This window comes from Pelodiscus sinensis, chromosome 5 (assembly GCF_049634645.1).
Source record: "Pelodiscus sinensis isolate JC-2024 chromosome 5, ASM4963464v1, whole genome shotgun sequence".
NCBI lineage: Eukaryota > Metazoa > Chordata > Testudines > Trionychidae > Pelodiscus > Pelodiscus sinensis.
In genome coordinates this window covers 78,334,812-78,357,361 of record NC_134715.1, presented here as the reverse complement: position 1 = coordinate 78,357,361, position 22,550 = coordinate 78,334,812, and the positions used below count along the sequence as shown (strand labels likewise).

At 42.5% G+C, this 22,550-nt stretch overlaps 1 protein-coding gene across 5 annotated transcripts in view; it reads left to right on the top strand.

The window, feature by feature from the left end:
- The window catches only part of FAT1 (FAT atypical cadherin 1), a 164,082-nt gene that overhangs the window by 46,201 nt on the left and 95,331 nt on the right, over window positions 1-22,550 (top strand). For all 5 annotated transcript variants that reach the window (XM_006128452.4, XM_006128448.2, XM_075930342.1 and 2 more), the window contains exon 3: window positions 6,903-7,217. In XM_006128452.4, the coding sequence (XP_006128514.2) occupies window positions 6,903-7,217 (315 nt within the window). The remainder of the gene's footprint in view (window positions 1-6,902; window positions 7,218-22,550) is intronic.

Here is a 22,550-nt window from a genome sequence, read left to right as displayed (position 1 = left end):
TTAATCTAATTTAATTTTTAATCTTTCAATTGGACTTTCTACTGAAGGTCAAATTTAATCCAAATATGTGTTCACACAGTTTTCAAAATAGTCTTGCTGCTACTTCACATAGCAGTGACAGCTTTAAAAGAAGCTAAGGAAGGTTTTGATTTATCAAGATTATTAGAACTTAGATTAATTAAGTTTGTAATCAGATTTCAAGCATCATGTTCCAGGCCAGGGATTTCTCTTGTTTTGTTTCAAATGTCATTCCCAGGGCAAGCTCCGCTAAACTGCATTTTCATGCTTTGGTGAGAAATGATTGCAGGTTTTGATTTCCATTACAGAATCATTAATATTGTTAATGAGGGTTCTCTTGGATAAGCATACTTAAAGAGGATCATCCCTGGGAATTGGGTGTATTATAGTTTGAGCATTTATTAATTGGCATTTATAGGGCTGTCTGCCTTTGGTTGGATTTATACATTTATTTGTATTTTATTAGTGACTGTGATAATGGTTTGGTTTAAATTAAGACCCATGAAAAGTTGCCTTTTTTTTTTCAACAGTTCTTTTTTGCTTAGAATGAGAAGCGTACTACATTTTAAATACAGGCTGCATCTCCAAAAACCGGGACTCCCTCGTTCTGCAATGTCCATGGTCCAGCAGACTTGGTGGGGAGCCCCGGTGGCAAGAGGGCTGGCAGCCTCAGTAGCAAAGCCAGGGCCGCATGGCTCTGGTAGTGGGGTCAGGGCCAGAGACGTGCAGCTGTGGCAGCCCCATTAGCAGGGCTGGGGATGTGGCAGTTGGAGCTGCTGCGGGGGTGGTTAGGACTGGCAGTGGGAAGGAGAGACAGGCTGGTAGCAGGGGACCTCCCCTGGTCTTGCAAATTCCCTCGTTCGGGATCCATCAGGTCCTGAGGGTGCTAGACTAGAGACGTCCCATCTGTACATCCATTTTGGCTTTTTTATTCTGTATCATTTATGATATTTCCCAGGTTGTGAAGTGGCTGAAACATGGGATATAGTGCTGGTGAAGGAAGGAGAGGGTTGTACCCCTCAACTTGCAATCCTGATTCCTCAAATATTGTGTTCTTGAGGCCATTTATTCTCCCAGAGTGAAATCATTGAAGAACTTCTGTTCTTACTGAGTGCCTCTTACTGAAGTCTTCAGCTCCAATTGGAGCAAAATCTGACCCTAAATTTGCTACTGTGTAAATGGGTGAAGAACTTGACCTCAAACTCAGCTATCAGTAAAGGAGCGATTAGGAACCTGCTTTAGGTTGGGAGCCGCTGACCCACAGAAAAATCAGTTGGAGGCTGCATGCAAGAGAGAAGCCAAAAACAACCCCTCCTTCCCATTGATGTGGTCCCCTGACTGAGAAGGAGAGAGACACTCCCTGTATTCCCCTCAAACAACAGAGCCAGAGGGGCACAGGCTAGTAGATTTTATGTGCTCCGGCCCTGTGATGGGGTGGCGAGGGGACTAGAGCTCCAGTGTGGGCTCGCCAATGCTGGGGTGAAGCCCTGAGCCATGGGGGTGCATCTAGCCCCTGGGCCTTCGATTACTCTCTCCTGCCATAAAGTGCTTAAAATGTAGGGATACACCTTCCATAAAAACTGCCTAACAATATGGAAACAGTGATGCTTAAAAAAAAAAAAGCCAGATTCTTATTTACTTTAAAACCTCTTTATGCCACTCTGGCAATGTAAACGAACAAAGACCTTTCAGTGGGGATAAATGTAACTTAGTCCCACTTTTAAGACCTTTTATACTGCAAGATTGATATAAAAGGGCCTTAATATAAGTGAGAGCATTGCACATTATGTACATGTAGATATTCTACCTTTCCTCTTCATTCTAATAAGCAGGGCTTAATGAACGGCGGTGAAAACCGATCGCCAGCGCCGTACTGCGCATGCGCAAGAGCCACAACGCGCATGCGCGTGCCGCGAAAGAACGGGGCACGTGGCTGAAATCTACTCGCCACGGGCAAGTAGATTGTATTGTTTGTCGAGCCTTGCTAATAAGTACATTCTGAAATACTGGCTTACGTGTGATAAGAAAATCATCCTTCAGCATCTTCATCCTTTGTCATGAAAGCAGGTCAACTGGAGGCATTGAATGGTAGGAAAACATTCAGAAATATATATCTCAAACTTTCTGTGTTTGTGAATGTTTTAATTCACATGAATATAAGCACTTGTTAAAGTGATGGACTTAGAGCATGGATCAGAGCCAACTGTAGCACAATCAGGAATTGAAATTTATATTTACTTAAAGTGGAGCACTTGCTATATTTGTTCTTGGACCCATTCCAAAAAAGCAATGGAAGTTGGAGGGATAGATGTCAATCTCATGTAGCTTAAGACCTGATACCTTGTAACCACCAGAGCTAGAAACAATATTTTTTTTCATACTGCTGAAAAGATGGAAACTCTACCCACAGCTATCCCAGTGGATAAAGTATTTATTTATTGGCCTTGGATGCTCACAAAAATCACACCTTTCTGAATTTTGTTCTTTTTGGTCTTGTTTTTCTTGTTATTTGAAGTCATGCATAATTTTTGTGACTGCTCTCTTGAAAACCATTAGAGCTATAATCCAATGATTTATTCTGTCTTAAAGCTTAGAAAGTTGGCTTTCAGATGGTATAAAGCATTAGTTAAGCTACCATAAAGTATTACTGTGCTCTAACTCTTGTGTGAGATGGGCTACTAGAATAATATTGAGAAGAGGATTAGTTGGCAGTCCAGTACAAGGAGCAAGACACTTTTGGGAGCATTGGTCCTGGACCAGCGATAGGAAAGAAAATATCGTTATACCTGTGAAAAGCATCTCCATTCTTGTTTAGCTGATCTGTTCCAGTTCTGTACTTTTATGATCAGAGACTGCAAATTGTATTGAATTTAGTGTGTTTTTGTGTGTTTCAGTGTTCCTTAAGATTTAACATGGGACTTTTTATATAAGGTCTCCAACCTTTTTAAGCATGAGATCACTTTTTGAGTTTAAGTACAATCCAAGATCTACCTCAAATATAAATATCCTTGCCCCACCTGCTCCTTCTCCGAGGCACCATCCCTGCTCACTCCATCCTCCTTCTCACTCATCCTCACTCACTTTCATCAGGCTGGGGCAGAGGGTTGGGTTCTCGGGACTGGAGCAGGGGCTTAGGGTGCGGGAGGGGGGCCATGACTGAGGTAGGGCTTCAGGATGTGGGCTCCGACTGGGCACTGCTTACCTCAGGTGGCTCCTGGCTGGTGGTGCAGTGGGGCTAACTCACCCCTGCACTGGCCCTGGACCACTCCTTAAAGCAGCCAGCAAACTCCATCCCAAGTCCAAGTTATTCCCCCCTCTCTGCTTTGTGGAGAAAGGATACAGAGTGAGAGAGGGAATCTTAACAACAACACCCCTCCTCTGCCTCCCCTCCCCTGTACAGCAAGCAGGAGGCTCCCCAGGGAGAGGGGCAGCGCCAAGGCAAAGGCCAGGAGATGAGCAGCAGTGGGTGGAGGGGCAGCTTAAGTGTCTGCACTTGATAGCATCTTGGCCAAACCAGTCAGAATCACCTGACAGAGGCTCCAAGATCTCCAGTAGATCCCGATCTGCTGGCTGGTGATCACTGACATAAGGACAGAGCTGAGGGAGTAGGACTGATAAGAGATTTTAAGGCATGGTTTTGTGTATGGTGTCTGATACACACCAGACTGTGATTTTTTTTTTTAATAATGGAATGTGGTGTCAGTATATATTTGTGTGTAGGGGAAGCCCTAGAAAAAAATCTGTCTTGTCACAACCAGAATTCCTTTGAAGAAGTACACATTGGATTGGTAGTTCTCCCTCATTTTGAACCTCAGAGCTGGCTTGCTGAGAAGGGAGAAAGTCAAAGATGAGCCATATCCACACAGAAGCTTCAGGGGGTAGCCGAATTAGTCTGTACAGGAAAAAACAACAAATGGTCTGGTAGCACCTTATAGACTAACAAAACATGTAGATGGTATCATGAGCTTTTGTGGGCACAGCCCACTTCTTTAGCTCTACTAACCAGGAATAATAACTAGGAATGTAGGTTTGGCACTAAAAGAAATTGTGGCTGACCTGCATGCAAAGGGTGAGGGAAAGCTGCTTGTCTTCATTTCTTCCAGCCCTCTTTTGCATGTACTGCATGCTAAAGTAGTGGCTTTTTGTGCCTTCATTTTTAATATTGTCAGAATAACTTAATTCTTAGAATATATGTGTGCCCATTTTTAATAAGGTATCTGTCTTCTCTAATGTGTCTGTCACTGATACCTGTTCTAAAATGTAAGGAGGTGGAGAAGTTTGTGTTTCTGCCACATTTTGTTTGCATATTTGAGGAATCTTTGCATCAGGTAATGTTTTATTTTTGATATTAAGTTCAGATCCCAATACAGATATCAGTGTTATAGTTTCTTCGGCTGTTCCACAGAATGAACTTCTTTCATTTGTTTAATCTGATTCAGACTTTTAAGTAGCAGTCTTATTGTAGAAATATTTGTTCAACAGTTTGGGATTTGTTCCAACAAGAAAAAATGAAAGAATGATTCATTTCACTCTCACTGTCAGCTTAGGTAGCTCAGGCTTCCTGTTGCTGATCACTAATGCAAACTTACAGTGCATGTGACCCTGGAGCAAGTTAAAATTGCAAGAATTCTCAAAGCCAGTGCGATCCTGTTGGGTAGAGATCTGTGCTAGATGAGTCATTCAGTGGTTAATTAATCAGTAGGTCTTTCATTGTACATTTTCACAAAAATCACAATTTGTCATGGTGAAGAATTTGTAGAAATCATGTTATGAACTCAAACCTTATCTGTAATTAAACTAAAAATAAATTTTCAGGAATGTCATATTTTTGGTTGTTACCGTGATAGTCCATTTGTATTAGAGTTGCCAGGTGTGTCTAATTTATTATTGGAACACCCCGTTGTAAAGGGATCCTGGTGACTCTTGGCAGCACTGCTGGCATGGCAAGGCTGGCAGGCTCCTAGATGAAGGGACTGCCACAGGGGCTCTGTATGCTCCCTTCAACCTGAGCACTGGGACAGCAGCTCCCATTTGCTGGTTACCACAGCATGCAGAGCCCCATGGCCACCACTTTGCCTAGGACCCAGGGGGACATAACACTGCTTCCAGGGAGCTTTCTGAGGTAAATGTTGCCCAGAGTCCACACACCAACCCCCTTTTCCTGCCCCACCTGGAGCTCTCTCCTACCCTTCAGCACTGGGCCCACCACAGAGCCCTCACCCCCCTCCCTTACCCTGATCCCCTGCCCCAGCCCAGTGAAAATGAGCCAGGGTGGAGGAGAGCTAGTAAAGGAGGGAGAGGAATGTAGTGAGCTAGGGTGGGGCCTTGAGGAATGGGTGGGGTTTAAGGGTGTTTTGTGATTAGGAAGCTGGCAACCCTATTCTTATGTTCTGTTCTGAACATGGGGTTCTTTTGTTTTCATGCATTAATGTTGGAGAGAGATGTCAAGAGACTAAGACTTCAACACTCTATTCATAGCATTAGGAGTCACTGTAACTAAGGAGGGTGATGGAAGTTAAAGTCTACCCTTCTGAGAGCTTTGGAATGGAGGACCATTTTTAAATGAATTTGCCATTTTATTTCATGATATTCTATGTTAAGAATGTAGGAGAGGCATATTGTGGTGATATGCTTTATTAATTGGGTTGAGCATTCTACACAACCTTCAAGTGGTAGAGAGGCCCTGTTGAAAGCCAGGCTAGGAGGAAATTAATGTAATGTTGCATTTGCAAAGATGCCACAGAATAAATAACTGTACAGCCTAGCTTGCATAGATTGTACAATTGAAATGCTTGCATGCCACATTCAGTACTGGGGGTTTCTATGGAAATACTGTGGTTAAAAGTGAAGTCAGTATTGTTAACCTGGTTCATTAACTCTGAAGTAAATCTTCTTAAGAAGTAAAAAGATATAAAAAGTACAACAGGAGTAAATAATAGAAATGGTTCCTAGAAATTCGGAGTGGGGGATTATAGACCAATGCAGTTTTAAAAAAAAAAGCCTGTTTGTGCACTGCGGATATTCAGAAATTATGCTTGCAGGTTGAAGGCCATGGCTAATTAGCAACTGCTTAACAAAGATGCAATGATTGTGTATGATTATTATATGGGAGGTGGGAGCTAAGAAAATTTTAGGTAAACATTGATAAGAGGAAAATATAAAATACCAACTTATTTTAAAGTAGTATCTTGTCTATGCAGTACATTGCTGTTTTGAGTGGATTCCTCTGGAAAAAAAACTAGACACTATTATCTATTTTGTTTTCAACATCATCCTATGCACAGTATCAATGTGTTGTAATATACAGAACTCTCATTTGTTGTTCTCTTTATCTTAGCCCTACCCTTTTCTATATTTTACACAACCAGTTTCCATAGTGACATCTGGTGGTGATTATGAAATGTTGATTACTGTGCTTGAAATATGTATTTCTGGTTTACAAGTAAAAGGTTATTTTAATTTTATTTCTCGTATTACACACTAACTTTTCCAGAAAATAATCAAAAACTTCTGGTGCTAAATTACTTAGATAACCTAATATAGTGTTGAACTTGTACTGTAACAAGAGGGTAAATAAAGTCCAAAGACTTCAAATAAGTCGTAATTAATATCTTTGGGGCAGGAATGTTAAATGATAAGCTAATTCTCCAGGGAGGTTAGAAAAGAAAATAGATTTACAAATATTGAAATAATACATTGTACAAATTCAGACCCTTTTAATACTAATGTTTTTTTTTAAATATTCGGGTTAGCCTATACATGCACAGCTTGTAGAATCTTTGTCATTCATGTTTTGGGTTTAGTGGTGTTTTTGTTTTGTTTTCTGACATGCTCTTTATATTTATGGGCATTTAATATTATTGCTTTTTGTCCCTCTTCAACAGGTGTAATAGAAACGGCTGATTGGCTGGACCGTGAGACTACTTCACATTACTGGTTAACTGTTTATGCAACAGACCATGGTGTTGTACCTTTGTCTTCTTTCATTGACATCTACATAGAAGTTGGGGATGTTAATGATAATGCTCCACAGACAACAGAACCTGTTTATTACCCAGAAGTCATAGAGAATTCACCTAAGGATGTATCTGTCATTCAGATTGAGGCATTTGATCCTGATTCCAGCTCTAGTGAAAAATTGACCTACAAGATTACAAGTGGAAACCCACAAGGATTCTTCTCAATAAACCTCAAAACTGGTATGTATATATTCTACATGTCTATTAATTTATTGTCCTGTGTAAATGCAGTGGAATGGACATAATTCAGAAAGTATTTTTTAAACATGTTGGACATAATATGACCCTCATGTAACTTTCCTTCAAGCTGCTTCTGTTTTTTTTCTCTTGTGCTTAATATTGATAGGCAATTAGCATTGGATCAATTATCTGCCATTTTTTGATTTAAGTAAATCCACTGAAATCAATATGGACTACAGTACGTGTGTAACTGTTCACCATTGTAAAGAGTTAATAATCTGGCATATAATTTGAGAATAAAAACATTCTCCAGTTTACCAGATACAGTTCTGTTGTTGTGTTCTGAAAATTTGGGGAAAATATAGAAATTTCACAGTATCTAACCAAGAAGCATAAATAAAAGAAAGGAATGATGCTGAAAATAGAAGTACCTAAATGTGTGTAAGAATGGAGAGCTGGAAAGCTAAATACTGTTGTCACTTTTAAATGAAATAAAAACTAGGGATGTTAAATTTCGATTAATCAGCTAATCAAGTAGTCAATGGAATTTCCATTGACTACTCAATTAGTTAATGAGGGGGGTGCCTGTTGTGCCTCTCCCTTTGAAATGCAGACAGGCAGCGGGAACCCACTGGTGCAGGTTCCCCTCTGGGCCTCTTCCTTTGAATGTACGAGAGCCTCAGGCGACTCGTGTACATTTGAAAGGGAGAGGAGCAGCAGTGGGACCGGTGCGAGTGGGACTGTTCTAATCCTTGCTCATGCCATTTCCCCACTGCCCCCGACCTGTGCTGTCCCCCACGGTCATGGTACTTGCCCCCTTGCTTTCTTTCTGATAGTTCTTACTATACTAGGTGCTTACATCCCTAATTAAAACAGTAAACATTACTTCAAACAATGTGAAAATGATCAGCTAATATCTGCCTTTGGATGACCGTAGAAAACATTAACGAGATATGTATGCTATTTTTCATTAGCCTTTTATTAAAGGTACAGGAAGTGGTACAAATGCGGAACTTTGTCACTGATTCTCAGTTTAATCATATCAGTTTTTAGGGCACAACTTTGCATTGTATGTGTAAGGTATGTGGAGATGCTAAGTTACAGTTGGAATCCCAGGAAGCATTTCTGCTGAGTCAACTGAAAATGCCTCTTGGGGATCCTGGGAGTCATGTATATAACAGCTGAGCTTTGACTTTATGCACACCCTGCTACCCTCTCTGGGCAGGTTAGTATTACTAGTACAAGCAGTGGTTTCACTCTCCAACCACAAAGTCTAGGGAACAAAGGAAGTAATTCTGCATTTCCCTTTCCTGCTCTACTCTAGCCCCCAATGCCATTTTCCCATTGAACAGGGGATTCAGAAGACCAAAACTTTGTTAAAATCCTATATCTAAATAATATGGAAAATGGTGATTTCAGACTAATATATCTACCTTTTCCTTTGCTCCCAGGCCTGCACAAATAGATGACATCTAACAAGAAGTACAACAGCATAAAAAAAACCCCCACAAATAAATGAAATTAAATGTCCTCACCAAAAATGTATATGCCTTTTGTTACTTATTCCCTGTTTCCATCTTATGGCAAGGCAGAAGGCATTGCATAGTCAAAAAAATTGATTAATTACTGGTTTTTATATATGGAAATGAGGCTCTTTATTACTTTGAGTGGAAGTCAGAAAAGATCCAGGTGTTCGGGAAAGAAATTGCTGGAGTCAGATAGGCAAACACAAAGGACTAAAGAAATTTGATTCTGATATTTTTCATATTGCTTTATTAGCCATTTACTTCAGGAGAGAGGCTTCAGATATTATTATAGATTTGCAGGGCCAAGGGCGAGTAGATTGTAACCCGGAAGAGCTGGGTTCCGGCGATCTGCGCATGTGCAGAACAATCTTTGCATACGCAGATTGCCGGACAGCGTGGCTGGCGAGCGGGGCTCGCCGCAGTTCGGCGAGCCCTATAGATTTGTCATAATGCTGGCCCTTTAAGGCAGATGCCTAGAATACTTGTACCAAGCTGCAGTGGAGAGAATGATCTGCCCTGTATTCACCTGTTTAAGTAGATAGAAAGCACTTAATTAAAGAGCACATGGTCCTAAAAAAGGGCTTACGAGACCTCAGCTGAAAAAAGTTCCTGAGAAGAAAGGAAGCTCCAGAGGAGAGGAGCTGCTAGGGAATCTAAACTAAGCAAAAGCTTTCCAAGCAAGGATGCCTGGAAGAGACCCTGAACAACTGGGAGAGAGATTACAGAGCTAGCTGGGCTGTGGAGAAGCCTGAGGCCTTACAGCTGCTGAAACTTGGAGATACTTTGGTTTGGGACTGTAAAGTTTTGTGCATGCTCTGAGGTAAAAGGCTTAAATCTTTGTACAGGTTGGACCTTGCTGGTCCGGCACCCTCAGAACCTGACTGGTCCTGAACAAGGGGATTTGCTGAGCCAGAAAAGGTTCCTGCCCTCATGACCGTGCTGCCACTGGGGTAGGGTTCTAGCTTGCCCCTGCTGCTATCCTTGGCCCCGCTAGTGCAGGGGCTGGAGTTCCATGGCCAGAGCTGTGCAGTCAGGGCAGAGCTCCGCAGCCTCCTGGCTCTGCAGTTGGGACAGGGTGGAAGGACAGGGACGGAGCTTCACGGCCCATGGCCAGAGCTCCCTGGCTGCTGCTGGGGCTAAGGCTGGAGTTCTCTGGCCTCTAGAGCCAAAACACGTCCGAATCTCCACAACAGGGGATGGGGCCAAAGCTCCTTGGCTGCCGCTGGGGTTGGAGCTTCACAGCTGCGGCCAGGCTAGAGCTCCCCGACTGCTGGGGCCAGGGAGCTCTGCTGGGGCCAGAACTCCCCACCATGCTATCCGTCCCCTCTCCCGACCACATATGTATTCTGGGCTCCCAGCTAAGTCTCTGGTGCCCCTTACGGTGCTCCTGCCCCACCACCAGACCTCTCTCTTCCTGGGCTCTGTGGTCCAGGAACATCTTTGGTTCGTGCCAGACCATAGATGTTGCCAGACCACGGCGTCCTGGTTAAGGGAGGTACGACTTGTACTTGTTTCATAACATTTTATTTATAGTGTTTGGCTTCTCCTAAACCTAGATGAGTGTGCCCTCAGTGTTACCTTATAAGAGGAGAAGCTGAGGCTGGCCACAGCAGTGCCACACCTAGTGACAAGGGGATGCTTGGGAGGCAATGAGACGCCTGCTAGAGGTATGAATTGCTATATAGAAAACAAATGTATAAAAAAATTCCACACAATTATATGTAGTGCTAACCTTTCACAGATGCTGCCAGTTCACAGAGTGGCTATTTAAACACAAGCATACTGAGGAGAGGAAAGATGGAATTTTTCCAGTGGTGGATTTCAGCTGAGGAAGAAAATCTAAAACAAGATGAGTCTTGATCTTTCCTCATATCCATGATTTCATCAGTATAGTGGGACCCTCCTGGAACAGATTCAGATAAATATGTATTTGAGACACTATAGTGCAGTAGTTTTCAAACTTTTTATGCCCAAGATCACTTTCTCAATTTAAGGGCAACCCAAGATCTATCCTGCCTCTTACTCAAAGCCCTACAGCGACCTCGCCATCTCCTTTCTCTCCCTCACCCACTTTCACTGGGCTCGGCAGGGGTTTAGGGTGCAGAAAGGAGAACAGGATACTGGCTTTGAGAGGGGGGTTGGCGCTGGTCCAGGTGCTTTGGGGGCACAGGATGGGGCTTGAGGGTGTAGGAGGGGGTATAGGTTGCTGGCTCTGAGAGAGGGTTCAGGGCTGGGGCAGCAGTGCAGGTTGGGGGGCAGGAGTGAGATCAGAATGCAAATATGGTGCATATGCTGGCTCTGGGAGGGTGCTTAGGGCTGAGACTTCAGGTGCAGGAAGGGTCAGGGATGCTTGTTCTTGAAGAAGGGCCAGGGCAAGGCCTTGGAGTGCTGTGGATTGGTGTGTGAATTCCTGTGGGGAGGCACTTAACTTCCAGTGGCTTCCAGTCCATGGCACAGCAAGGATGAGACAGGCTCCCTGCCTACCATGAGCCCACACACCACTCCTGGAAGGAGTCAATGTGCCTCTTTGGTCATGGCCAGGGAGCACGTGTCTCTCTGCGCTGCCCCTTCTCCCCCTCAGCTCCGTTCCCGGCCAATGGGAGCCGAGGGAGATGATGCTTGCAGGCAGGAGCAGCACACCAAGATTCTTGTCCTCTCTCTCTCCTTCACACATGAGGCTGCGCTGGCCCTATTTCTGGGAATGGACAGGCATGGGGCTAGAGCAAGCAGGGAACCTGTCCATTCCCAGCAGCCCCACTCCACCCAGATTGCGATCTATGGGGATACTCCCCAGGGTCGACTAATCAACTGGTTAGTGACAACTTTTTAGTGTAGGATGTTACTTTCAAACCTCTTGTTTGCTTTTACATAGCTAAATAAAAGTATAGGATAGTGACTTAGGAGATCTGACTCTGTTTGACTTGATATTTGACAAGTCACTTACTTCATTTTAGAGAAGAGTTATATTTATCTATTCTGAAGGGATTTGATGAGTTGTGTTCATGAATTCTTTTGTAATGCAGTGCATTTTTGTTTCATTTATTTTACATAATGCAATTACTTTAAAATATATATTTCCTGAAAGTGAAATCCTCTTGTGGCAGGATGCTGTTTTTCTGTTATTACTTCCTGTAATTTTGTACTGTTTTTATCATTTTTTCTTATCCTGAAAAGTCCACTAAAAGAAAAGGGTTGCGCTTTAACAGACCAAGTAATAATGGCTCAGCAGGTAAAACACTTGAATTCAGATGGTAAAAAGGAGTTTTGTTAATTACCTCTGGACTACAGCCATTAAGTTGTAGCCCACAAACAAAGGGGGTTGATTGACTCACAGCAAGGCAGCCTTTGAATATATGTTTCACATAGGTGTATTAGTTCTGCTCTACTGTGGTATAAACCAGGCTCTTTGTTAGAGTTCAAGCTATATTAACAACAGTGGGTGTGTCTAGACTGTAAGTGCTACAAGAGCACAGCTGCAGTCAGATCCCCCAATGGGGGAAGGGAGGGTGGAAGGGGTAGTTGCCATGGGGCCCAGTCATTTAAAAGGGCCCTGGGATCCCAGTAACCACTACTAAGGCAGTGGCCAGCACCCTGGACTGTTTAAATTGCCACCAAAGCCCACAGTGGCGAGGACCAGACAGTACTGAACAATGGCTGAGGGATGCTAGCTCCAGCCTCACGTCTTTCACCTGAGGCCCTCCCCTTTCGGGGGCCAGGATTCACTGCCATGCACACGTCTTGCCCAGGGCCGTGGCAGTTCTGTCAGCAGTTCTGGCTGCAGTGCTCCAGCTACAGCACCATAGTGCTCGTAGTATAGACACTAATTACAGAGCTAAAAGGGGCTTTTCTGTCATTTATAGCTTGAGTTTCATTTCTACTCCAGATCATTATCTGAAGAAGTGGGTTTTGCCCATGAAAGCCCATGATACTTACGGCGGTATCTGCCCACCCTGCCACAATAATAGTGCTATTCCAGAGTGCGGTCGCCACTTGATTGGTCGCCGCCGCATGCCTCTTACTTCAGGGCAGCAAGGCTTAATAGCCAGAGTCAATGAGTGCAGCGGGTTGCCCCTGTTTGGAGACCTGGGCCCATCCTGCCTCACCAGGTCCTGACCCAGGGCCCTATGAGCATGGGGCTTGCCTACCGCTCCCTCTTAGCAGGGGGTCCAGCCAAAACATGCTGAGGATGCCTGGGTGGGAGGGGCAGCTCTTGCACCCTCCCTGGGTTGCTTCCTACCTGTCCCGTTGGGGCATTGTCCCACATAGCCATTGGTTTTCCCCATTCTCCGGTTGTGGTTTCTCCCTGGGTCTCCGTAGGGGTTGAGAAGTCACTGCCTTCTGGCCCTTCAGCTCCCTCTATGTGGACTGTGGGCTGTAACAGCGCGGGAGCTCCATCTAGAGAACTTTCCCCTTCACTGGCCAGTCCAGACTGAGCTGCTCCTTGGCCTTTTATACTGCCCCAGCATTTGGAGCATGCCATGTTGGGTCGAAGGGGTGGGACTACCTCCACTCTCAGGGTTTTCACCCCTCCCAATCTAGTGTGGGGTATGCCTGCCCCATCACAATACTACATATACTTTTGTTAGACTCTAAGGTGCCACAGGACTACTTGTTTTTATAGCTTGAGTGTCTACCCGGTAGTGTCTACATGATACCAACAGGTGGAATTGAACCTGTGACCTGTGGAGCTTAGAACATGAGCCTCTACCACATAAACTAATATGGTAGACTCTACCATATTAGTTTATGTGGTGAGTCTGTCTAACTCACTGTTCTAAGCTCTAGAGGTCCCAGGTTCGATTCTGCCTTTTGTGTCCGTTATCTTAATTATGTTTCTGAGTGTGAACTCCCCCCAACCCCCAGCTGAGGTAGCTGTGTTGGACTATGTTTTAGGTGTAGACCACCTTTCAGAGTGAGACCTGAAAGGATAATGTTTTGAGGTGTGTGGAGGGGAAAAAAGCAGGTGGTGTTTAGAGAATGAAATGGGGGATTACAGGAAGAGAAAGGATGGCCTCCTGTTTCAGGAAGTTGAATGTCACGCTGAAGAATTGGCTTCTGCCTCTGCCACCGAGCTCTTGTGTGATCCTAGTCAATTTGCTTAAACCCAGATTATCACAGGTAGTTGCTAAATCGGTGTTAGTTGCTTTCTGGGTGCCCAATATGAGACACCTAGGATCAAGCTTGTAGAAGTGCTGAGTGATTTATTACTGCAACTGAAGTCAGTTTGATCTTTTGTTAACATATAAAATGTTATGAAAATGCTAATATCTTTGGAAAATCAGGTAGTAGGTATCTTAATCTGGGCAGTCAAAATTTACGGACATTTTTTACAATTTTTGCCTTAATCTGTGCACCTCCACCTACAACATCGGTACTTTCTAGCTAGTAGATTTCATCCTCTCACCTACTTTTTATTCAGAGATTGGAAGAGAAAAATAAGCTTTTTTTGCTTAACTTTGGGTGAACAAATCATTGAAATGAACTATTTCAATATACTTAAATGAAGAAAAACATTCTCTCAGTGTAGCAGAAGAAGCTAGTGCTGTCAAAAGCACTTCAAACTCTGGTGCTCAGCCAGTGGCTTCAGCCAATTCAGTTATTTGACTTTCTCTAAGACTGGCTGGAAATATGTACCACTTAATATTTTTGTGTTTAAAAAAAAAAAATGATTTTAATAGATTATCATAAATTTAGCCCTTAAAGCAAGTTGTAATCCTTTCAAATTTACTTTTCTGTTATTTATAATAAATCTATTTAATTTCTATGAAATATATAATTTTAAAAACCTGCTTCATTTTATTTATTTTTTAAAATAATCTATTTTCTTACGGTCTTTCAGGAAGGATATTGTAACATGTACATAGAAGGGAAATGGATTAAAATTTCATGGGCCGTGTTAATCCTGGTATTTCCTTATGGGTTCTTGATTTTGAAACCCTTATGTTCTTTTGAAATAACTTTTTTGATATAACTGATAGTTTTGCTACATTTTTGGCTTTTTTAAAGTTCTTGAATACTACTTTTTTTTTTTTAAATAAAAAAGGCTGTTAGGAATTTTGCTAGTATGTGGCAGCTTCTGAAATTCAAAACATGACCTTTAAAATGTACATAATGCTAACATTTGTGTTTGAATTATAGGCTTTTTTAGAAAATTCCACCTTCATTTTTATACATGAGTCCTGCCATATAATATCGATTTAATTTAATTGAAGAAAGTTTAACCATAAACAATGAGATTAAAATTTTGTTCATACTTAGTGTAAGGATCCTGCTGTCAATTTACTAGTCTTCGCTAATCCAGAGCATTGTAAAGTCCTAAAAGGTTAATAGTCATTGGGTATAATGGCAGATTGTCCAGGTCACGTTCTCATATCAGTTTATAACTATTCCTACCCTTCAAAGCAATGTCAGTTTTCTGTGGCTGATCAGGAGACTGAGTAAAGTGTAATAGGAAATAGCTACAGCTGCAAACAACTTCCAAGGGTTTCCGATATCGCTGGAGAGTTACTTAGTGAGGAAATGAAGGACTTGTGGCTACACTGTGTTATACTTCTTTATATAAAGGAAACCTCTATTGTTTAACATTGTGGTTCTTCATTCTGGTTGAGCCAACATTTCAAAACTAGGATCAAACATCTTTTGTTAAGTCCTGTGCTAAAGCTGCTAAAAAGCCAAAATTGCATTTAGCTACAATTTTTTAATTGTTCAAACTGTGTCAATTTATTCCCTAGCCATTTCTGCCACAAACCTTGTAATGTATATCTTAATTATATGATTAGCTTTTACTTATTTGATATATTTTGAAGAGAGGAAAAAATGAAGATGTGCAGTCTTGCTGTGGTCATCTAAATTTTGGTCTTATTGAAATTAAGAGAACTCTGAATTGGTCCCGGACTGCAATACTGCAGTTGCAATCAATGGGGATTGCACATACAGACTGAGGTCAGAATATAGCTGTACATATGGAGACAGAATTTAATTTATCACATGACTACTATTCTTTATAAAAATACTCTAACAAGAATTTGAAGATATGTGACTGCACTATTGATAGATTTATTTCACACGTTGTCTGCAGTCTTTTAAATGAATATTTTTTCTTCTTAAATATAGTTCCAATATACTCTGTTAAAAAAGAGAATAAGGTATGAAGTGAGGGGGGGAAAAAAAAAGAACCGTACCCCAGAATTGCTGCCACTCTTAATTGCTGGTAAACCTCATTGCAGGAGGAATAACAGCTAATTCGAAGTAGGGCTTTAATTCGGAATCCCATTTCACTGCCGCGTGTAAACATGGGCAGTTACTTCAGGCTAGTCAATTTCTAAAATGGTGACTGGCCGGGAACATGCTAATGAAGTGCAGGATATTTAAATCCTACACTTCATTTGCAATTTCGGTCGCCCTCATTAGCCTTCCTAGATCGAACTAGGGGGCTAGTGTAGACATACTCTAAGTTAGGCCATAAGATACTGTTCTAATTTAGGGTATGTCTACACTTGCACCCTCTTTGAGAGAGGGCTGCAAATGAAGACATTTGAAATTGCAAATGAAGCCGGGATTTAAATATTCCACTCTTCATTTGCATATTCACATTGTGGCACTATTTCGAAATAACAGACGCAGTGTAGATGCTGTTATTTCAAGAGAAAACTCTTCTCTCAAAATTACTGGCAAACCTCATTAAATGAGGAATAGGGTTATTTCGAGAGAAGGGTTTTCTCTCGAAATAACCGCATCTACACCGCGTCTATTATTTTCCTGTCAGAAAGTGAAAATTGACAAGAATCCTGTAGCAGGGCACATCATTTTGATTTTTCCTGACTGAAAAAATTAAATGTTTAGGCAAAATTGAAATTTTCTCCAACATTTTGGTTTTGCAAAAGGCATTCTTTTAGCTCAGAAAATAATTTTGACTAGCTTTCAAAAATGTATCTGTTTGTTTTTAATAATGCAAAATTTGTTCCTATTCAGAAATGGTTAGGTACTTCCAGCTTGGCTTTCTGTTGAGTTCCTGTTTGATGGAAATCCAAAGACAAACCTAGCAATAAAGGGAGCGTGGACTTGACATCTGGTGTAGTGGTGATGGGGAGTTAGGTATAATTAGGGATGTTAAAATACGTTAATTTTTCTAAACATGGAACCGCTGAAATTTTCAGTGGTTATGTGTTTACACGCAATGGGGCATGTGGAAATTGGTGCTCTCAGGCAGCTGCCTTTTAAGGTGGCTTCCCATGAGCACTGGCTTCAGCGTGCCTCCCCCCCGCCCTCTCCCCCACTGCTTCTGATACAGATTCACCTGCTGCTGCCTCTGTGGGAGGCAGCGCGTGGTGTCAGGGGGTGGGCATGCAGCTCCACAGAAGCTGACATGCGCAGATGGAAACTGGCTTAAAAACTGGCCCCCCTTGCACTCTGGCTCCCACCTTCCTCCACCCCCTCAAGCTGCCTCTGATACTGAGGCAGCAAGGGGGGGAGGGTGCGTGTAACTGTGCAGGTTAACTTATGAGCCCAAGTAGGGATGTAAGTGACTAGTCAACTACCTGATTATCGGGTAGTTGAGTAGTTGACTAGTCACTTCCATCCCACCCTTTGCTATCTTATCAGAAAGAGGCAGCAATGGGGGCGGGAGGAGCAGGAGCCAGTGCTGGGGGGAGCTGGGGAAGGGGAGGCAGAGGTAAGGTGGGGGATGAGGCACAAGCCAGGAATAAACTGATTCTTGGTTCACACCCGATCCCCCCACTTTGCTTCTTCCATTTAAATGTATTGAGCCACTAGACTCTTAATACATTTAAAAGGCAGAGCTGCAGCAGGGTTAGCTCCTGTATCTGGTGCAGTGGAGCACCGACCCTCTTCCTCAGAGAAAAGTGTGGCAGGGTTCAGTTTGAGGATTGGGTGTAAATAATTAAACAAATGATAACCTGTACAGTGCAGGTTATCCGTACTTATAACAAATATTACCAGATGTTTTTGGTGAATAAATTCACAGACTAATTGAACCATATCCTTTTTCTCCAGTCTTTCTTCTGGCATGGCTGGCCTACTCTTCTTGATGGAAGATTTCTACACCCAAACTTTGTTGTCTGTCATTATTCTTTATCCTTCTTTCTCCCTAGTAGCAGCACTGAAGCACTCTCTTTAGGATAGGATGTATTTTAGGTCTCTGCTCTGTGCAATCGCTTAAGAATGGTTTGAAATTCCACCATTGAAATAGGAAGAGGAGTTAATTGAATTTCTCAGAGGAGTGGTCATGTTTGTCTGTAACTTTAAATACGAGTAGTCCTTTGGCACATTAGAGGCTAACAGAAATATATAGCATCATGAGCTTTTGTGGTTAGGATCCACTTCATCAGAGGAGTTGAATTCATTTGATGAAGTGGGTCTTCAACACCATGAAAGCTCATGATGCTGTATATTTTTGTTAGTCTCTAAGGTGGCACAGGACTACTCGTTAATTAAATTTGTTCATGAAAAAGGATGAAGGGGGTCTGGTGAAGACAGAGAAGCTTCAAGTCCTAATTTAAAATAGGGGCAGTATGTTGTGCTTATTTTTATTTGATTGAGCCCACTTGCCACTTGGTATCCGTAGTTCAGGATAAGTTAGATGATTAATGTTGAAGTTCTTTGTATATTGTTGTTATTAAATTTGCTTTAATTTTGATAATCTGCATAAGGAGCGAATAACTTGTAGTGATGTACACACACAAATCACATATAGAAATCTTAAATTAATCTATAAAGCTATCAGGGGGAGTATTCCTGATATCACTTTGAACTCCTCCTTCCTCTGGATTTCTGTAAATTTGCATAATATGTCCAACATAAGCCATTCATAATATCAAAGGGTAAAAAGATAGTGGAGAAGAATCCCCCATAGCAGAGAGCTGTTATATTTTCAGATGAACTTCTCTACTTTCACGTAGATATGATTTAGAGATGGGGGAGACAATTCCAAGAAGATATATGTTAAACTCATAGCTGAGTAGCCCATAAAAAAATCAAAAATTAAGAATCCTGTTTCTTCCTTTCAAAGTCAGAATTTTGTAGCTGAAAAAAACCCAACATTCATTATGAGGCTGCCCAGTTAATTCCTGAAAAAATAAAAAGATGTAAAAATATGGTAACTAGCCATTACTTGCTATTTCAGTTTTGTGAGAAATGTGTCATGTCTAGGCACAATACCTTCCAAATCTGCTATTTTCATATGCATATTTTGAATCTGTTAGAAAATTCTCCACTTTTCTCTTGGTAGAAGAGAGGGTGTTACGTATACAAAACTTTTCCATATGTGAAGCCATTACTCAGTTCTCAGTTAGAGCCTTCCTATGGTATAGAAGACTTGATTCCCAACAATTTACAGAATGATGGAATTCTGCACAATCAATCAATCACTCAATCAATAAATAACCCCACATACAACATTTAAAAATTCAGCAAAATTCTGCATATTTTGTTTGTCAAAATAACTCAATCACATCAGTTTCAATTATTTTGGTAATGTATTTCAAAACACCTGTCAACAAGTATGTAACAATACAGAAAATGAAAAAAGAGTCAGGAAACATTTTTTGATTAATAGGTTCCTTACTAAGTAGATGAATACAAAACTCTGAGTAATAATTCTTTTATACTACAGCACAGAAAGGCACTCAACAGAAGCAGTTTAAAGTCTTGGGGTAGTTAGAAGTAATGGAGGAGCTTAGGGAGAGGAAAGTAATTGCTGCAAAGGAACCTGGGTATGAACTCAAACATTTATTGGATATGGATGGGAAATGTATGGAACAGATTTTTGGGGGGAAGGGGCAGGTGATGGAGAGCCTTTAGATGTTGGTTATCTCTTAGTCTCTCCCATTTAGTCAGGCACTGCCTCTGGCCCCATGTGTCTGTGCCCCTGTTCAGTTTTGCCCTTTCCCCCTTCAGCTCTGCATCCCCTTCTCTGTCCATGTGTCCTAGCACTCCCTCAAATGTTCCCGCAACTCACCTCCATGTGTTTCTGGACCTCCCCTTCTCTGTTAGGGTTGCCGAATTTGGAAGAATTCGTAGAGATTTCATCCCATGACACAGTCTTTAATTAAAAATTAATCTTTAATTCCTGGAGACTCCAGGACAATCATGGCAAATTGGCAATCCCAACCTCTCCTCATGTGGCCCTGCATCTCCCCCTCGCTTCCATGGCCCTGTGTATTCACTCTCCATTCATCCACTGCCCCAGAATGCCCTCTCCCAGTAGCCCTTATGAACCCCTGTTGACTCCCCCCCCCCCCCCCCAGCAGCCCCACACTATCTGTTTCCCCATGGCTCCTGACCTGGCCCCCCAGCGGCAGTGAAGAAGACAGGCTCTTTCTCTTTCTTATCATGTCTGGGGCTTTCTAGGACTGTCTGTTCTGTTCTAGCATCACAGTGCCCTCTGGTGGGAAAAGGACTGAACTGCAACAACTTTTCAGTGGAAGTTTCCTTAAACAAAAAACAAAAAATGTGCAGCACAAGAAATATGCATGCACGCACTGGTGCAGAATTCCCCCAGGAGTATCAAGTGGAACGGAATACAGCAGTTATTGATGATGATGAAGGAAAGCCATCTTTTTATAACTGAAAAGCTTTCAGAGGAACCTGTGAATTTAAAGTCTAGTATTCTAAAGAAATCCCTGTAAGTTGGGTAAATTGAAAACTAAATAATTATTCATTCAAAAAAAACCAAAGCAATCAAACAGAATTTTAATACTTTAACTCAGAAAGTCATGCTTCCCATGTGTATTTATTTTTGTCACATAAGTAGAATGTAATCAGATTTGTTGAGATTTTTATTCTTTGTTAAAAGCCGGTTCCCCCCAGCACCATCTCTGCAGGGGGTAGGGGTAGCTGGGACTTGGCACAAGCCGGGAATCAGGTGATTCCCGACTCACACCTAGTCCCAGATGTGTATTAAGAGCCAACATTTAAAAGGCTGAAGCATAGCGCTGGATCCCTCCTGCTGCACTTTAGCCTTTTAAATGTATTAAGAGCCTGTGTAAAAAGCAGAGCCTCAATGGGGTTAACTCCCACTCCCTGCTTATTGACTAATCGACTAGCTGATGGAAAATCTATTGACTAGTCAATTAGTTAAACTAAATTTAACATCCCTAGTTTGAATACAGGTGACCCCCGCACTTATGACCTATTTGGTTCCTGGAAAACAGTCATAAGTTGAGGCGTCGTAAGTCAAACCCTTATTTCCCATAGGCTCAATATTATAAGTGGCTATTCCGTTCCTCAAAACCCATTTCATACCCTAAAAATACCAAAATTGACTATGGAAATGGAGGAAAACTAAACTAAATGGTTTAAATAATGCACAAAGTAACTAAGTAGTGTGGTGGAGATGCATGCAGTTCAAGTAGCAGCTGCAAACTGGCGAGCCTGACTGACCTTGTGCATTTCCTATTTTGGGATGATGCGTGGAGTCTGTGTTGTACGCCATCGTAAATACGAGCGGCGAATGTATATTGGGGTTTTTTAGGTGCTATCTCGCATGAAAAAAATGGCCATAAATGCAGGGGATCGTAAGTCGGGCGGTTGTAAGTTGGGGGTCGCCTGTATAGTATCTTTACATTTAGGTCAAATTTTGGTGTTGATCATTCTGTGTGAAGTTAGAATGACTCCATTGACTTGAGTGGAGTTACTCTAGGCAGTGTTTCTCAACCGTTGTTTATAAAGTACTCCCAGCCCCCCCGCTCTAACCCAGTGCACCCACCCCTCCCACAGAGCCAGGCACCTCTGGCCCCCTGCTCTAACCCAGTGCCCTCCCCTTCCCACAGAGCGAGGCACCCCAACACCTCCACTCCGACCCAATGCCCCTCTCCTCTCCTCCCTCAAAGCCAGGCACTGGACATATGGTACCTGCTCCCTTCACCTGGCCCTGCCTCAGCGTCTTGTCCGCAGGAAACAAGCGGCCCGCCAGCGCCGGGCTCGCCGTGTGGAGCTGTGCACTCCCACCCCAGCCCAGCACCCTGCTAACACGGCACCTGGAGGCAACTGCCTTCTCTCAGTACACCACTGATGTGGGGAGATCCTTTGGAGCAAAGCTTATTGTGCCACTTCATTGCCTTTTAGCTCTTCTCTGCAGCGCCATGGGGAAGGGGCAATGGGGATGAGGTGTACTGAGCTGCTGGCGAGGGTGGAGGTAATGTGCATCTCCAGGTTCAGCTGCTCTCCCCACTGGAGCACCCCAGAGAGGTGGCTGTGGTAGTGATTTTTTTTTTTCTCCCAGTCCAAAACCGCCCCCCAACTTGGAAATGCCCTGGATCTCACCAGAGCTGCCACAGCTGCAAGCTTTCCTCACCATGGCTGGGGTGCATGCGCAGACCAGCTGTTGACAGCCTGGTGCGCGGCTCCGACCATTTAATTTGATAGGTAGGTGCCGCTGCTCCCTCCCCGATTGCCTTTGCAGAGCAAAATCTCAGAAATTTTTTGCCAAATTTCACTTGCGTTGATGTACTCCCTCCAGACTTCTCCACATACCCCTAAGGGTACGTGTACCACCTGTTGAGAAACTGCTCTAAGGTACACTGAGGTTATGAAGATGAAAATCTGCTCTTCAATGTTTGCTTTCCAAGGACAAAGTTAGAACATTGTAATAAAATAAGGCAACAGCATGCAGTTAGTCTATCTAACATCTTGTATGGGGTATGTCGGAAAGTTTTCTCTCCAAAAAGGCAGTTCTTTTTATGTAGTATATTAAGTACTAAGAAGTTTACATGTTAAACCACACATTTTAATTTCTCATTTTGTTTAATGCAAATTACTACATTTTTTTTCTGAAATCTTTTAATTTCAT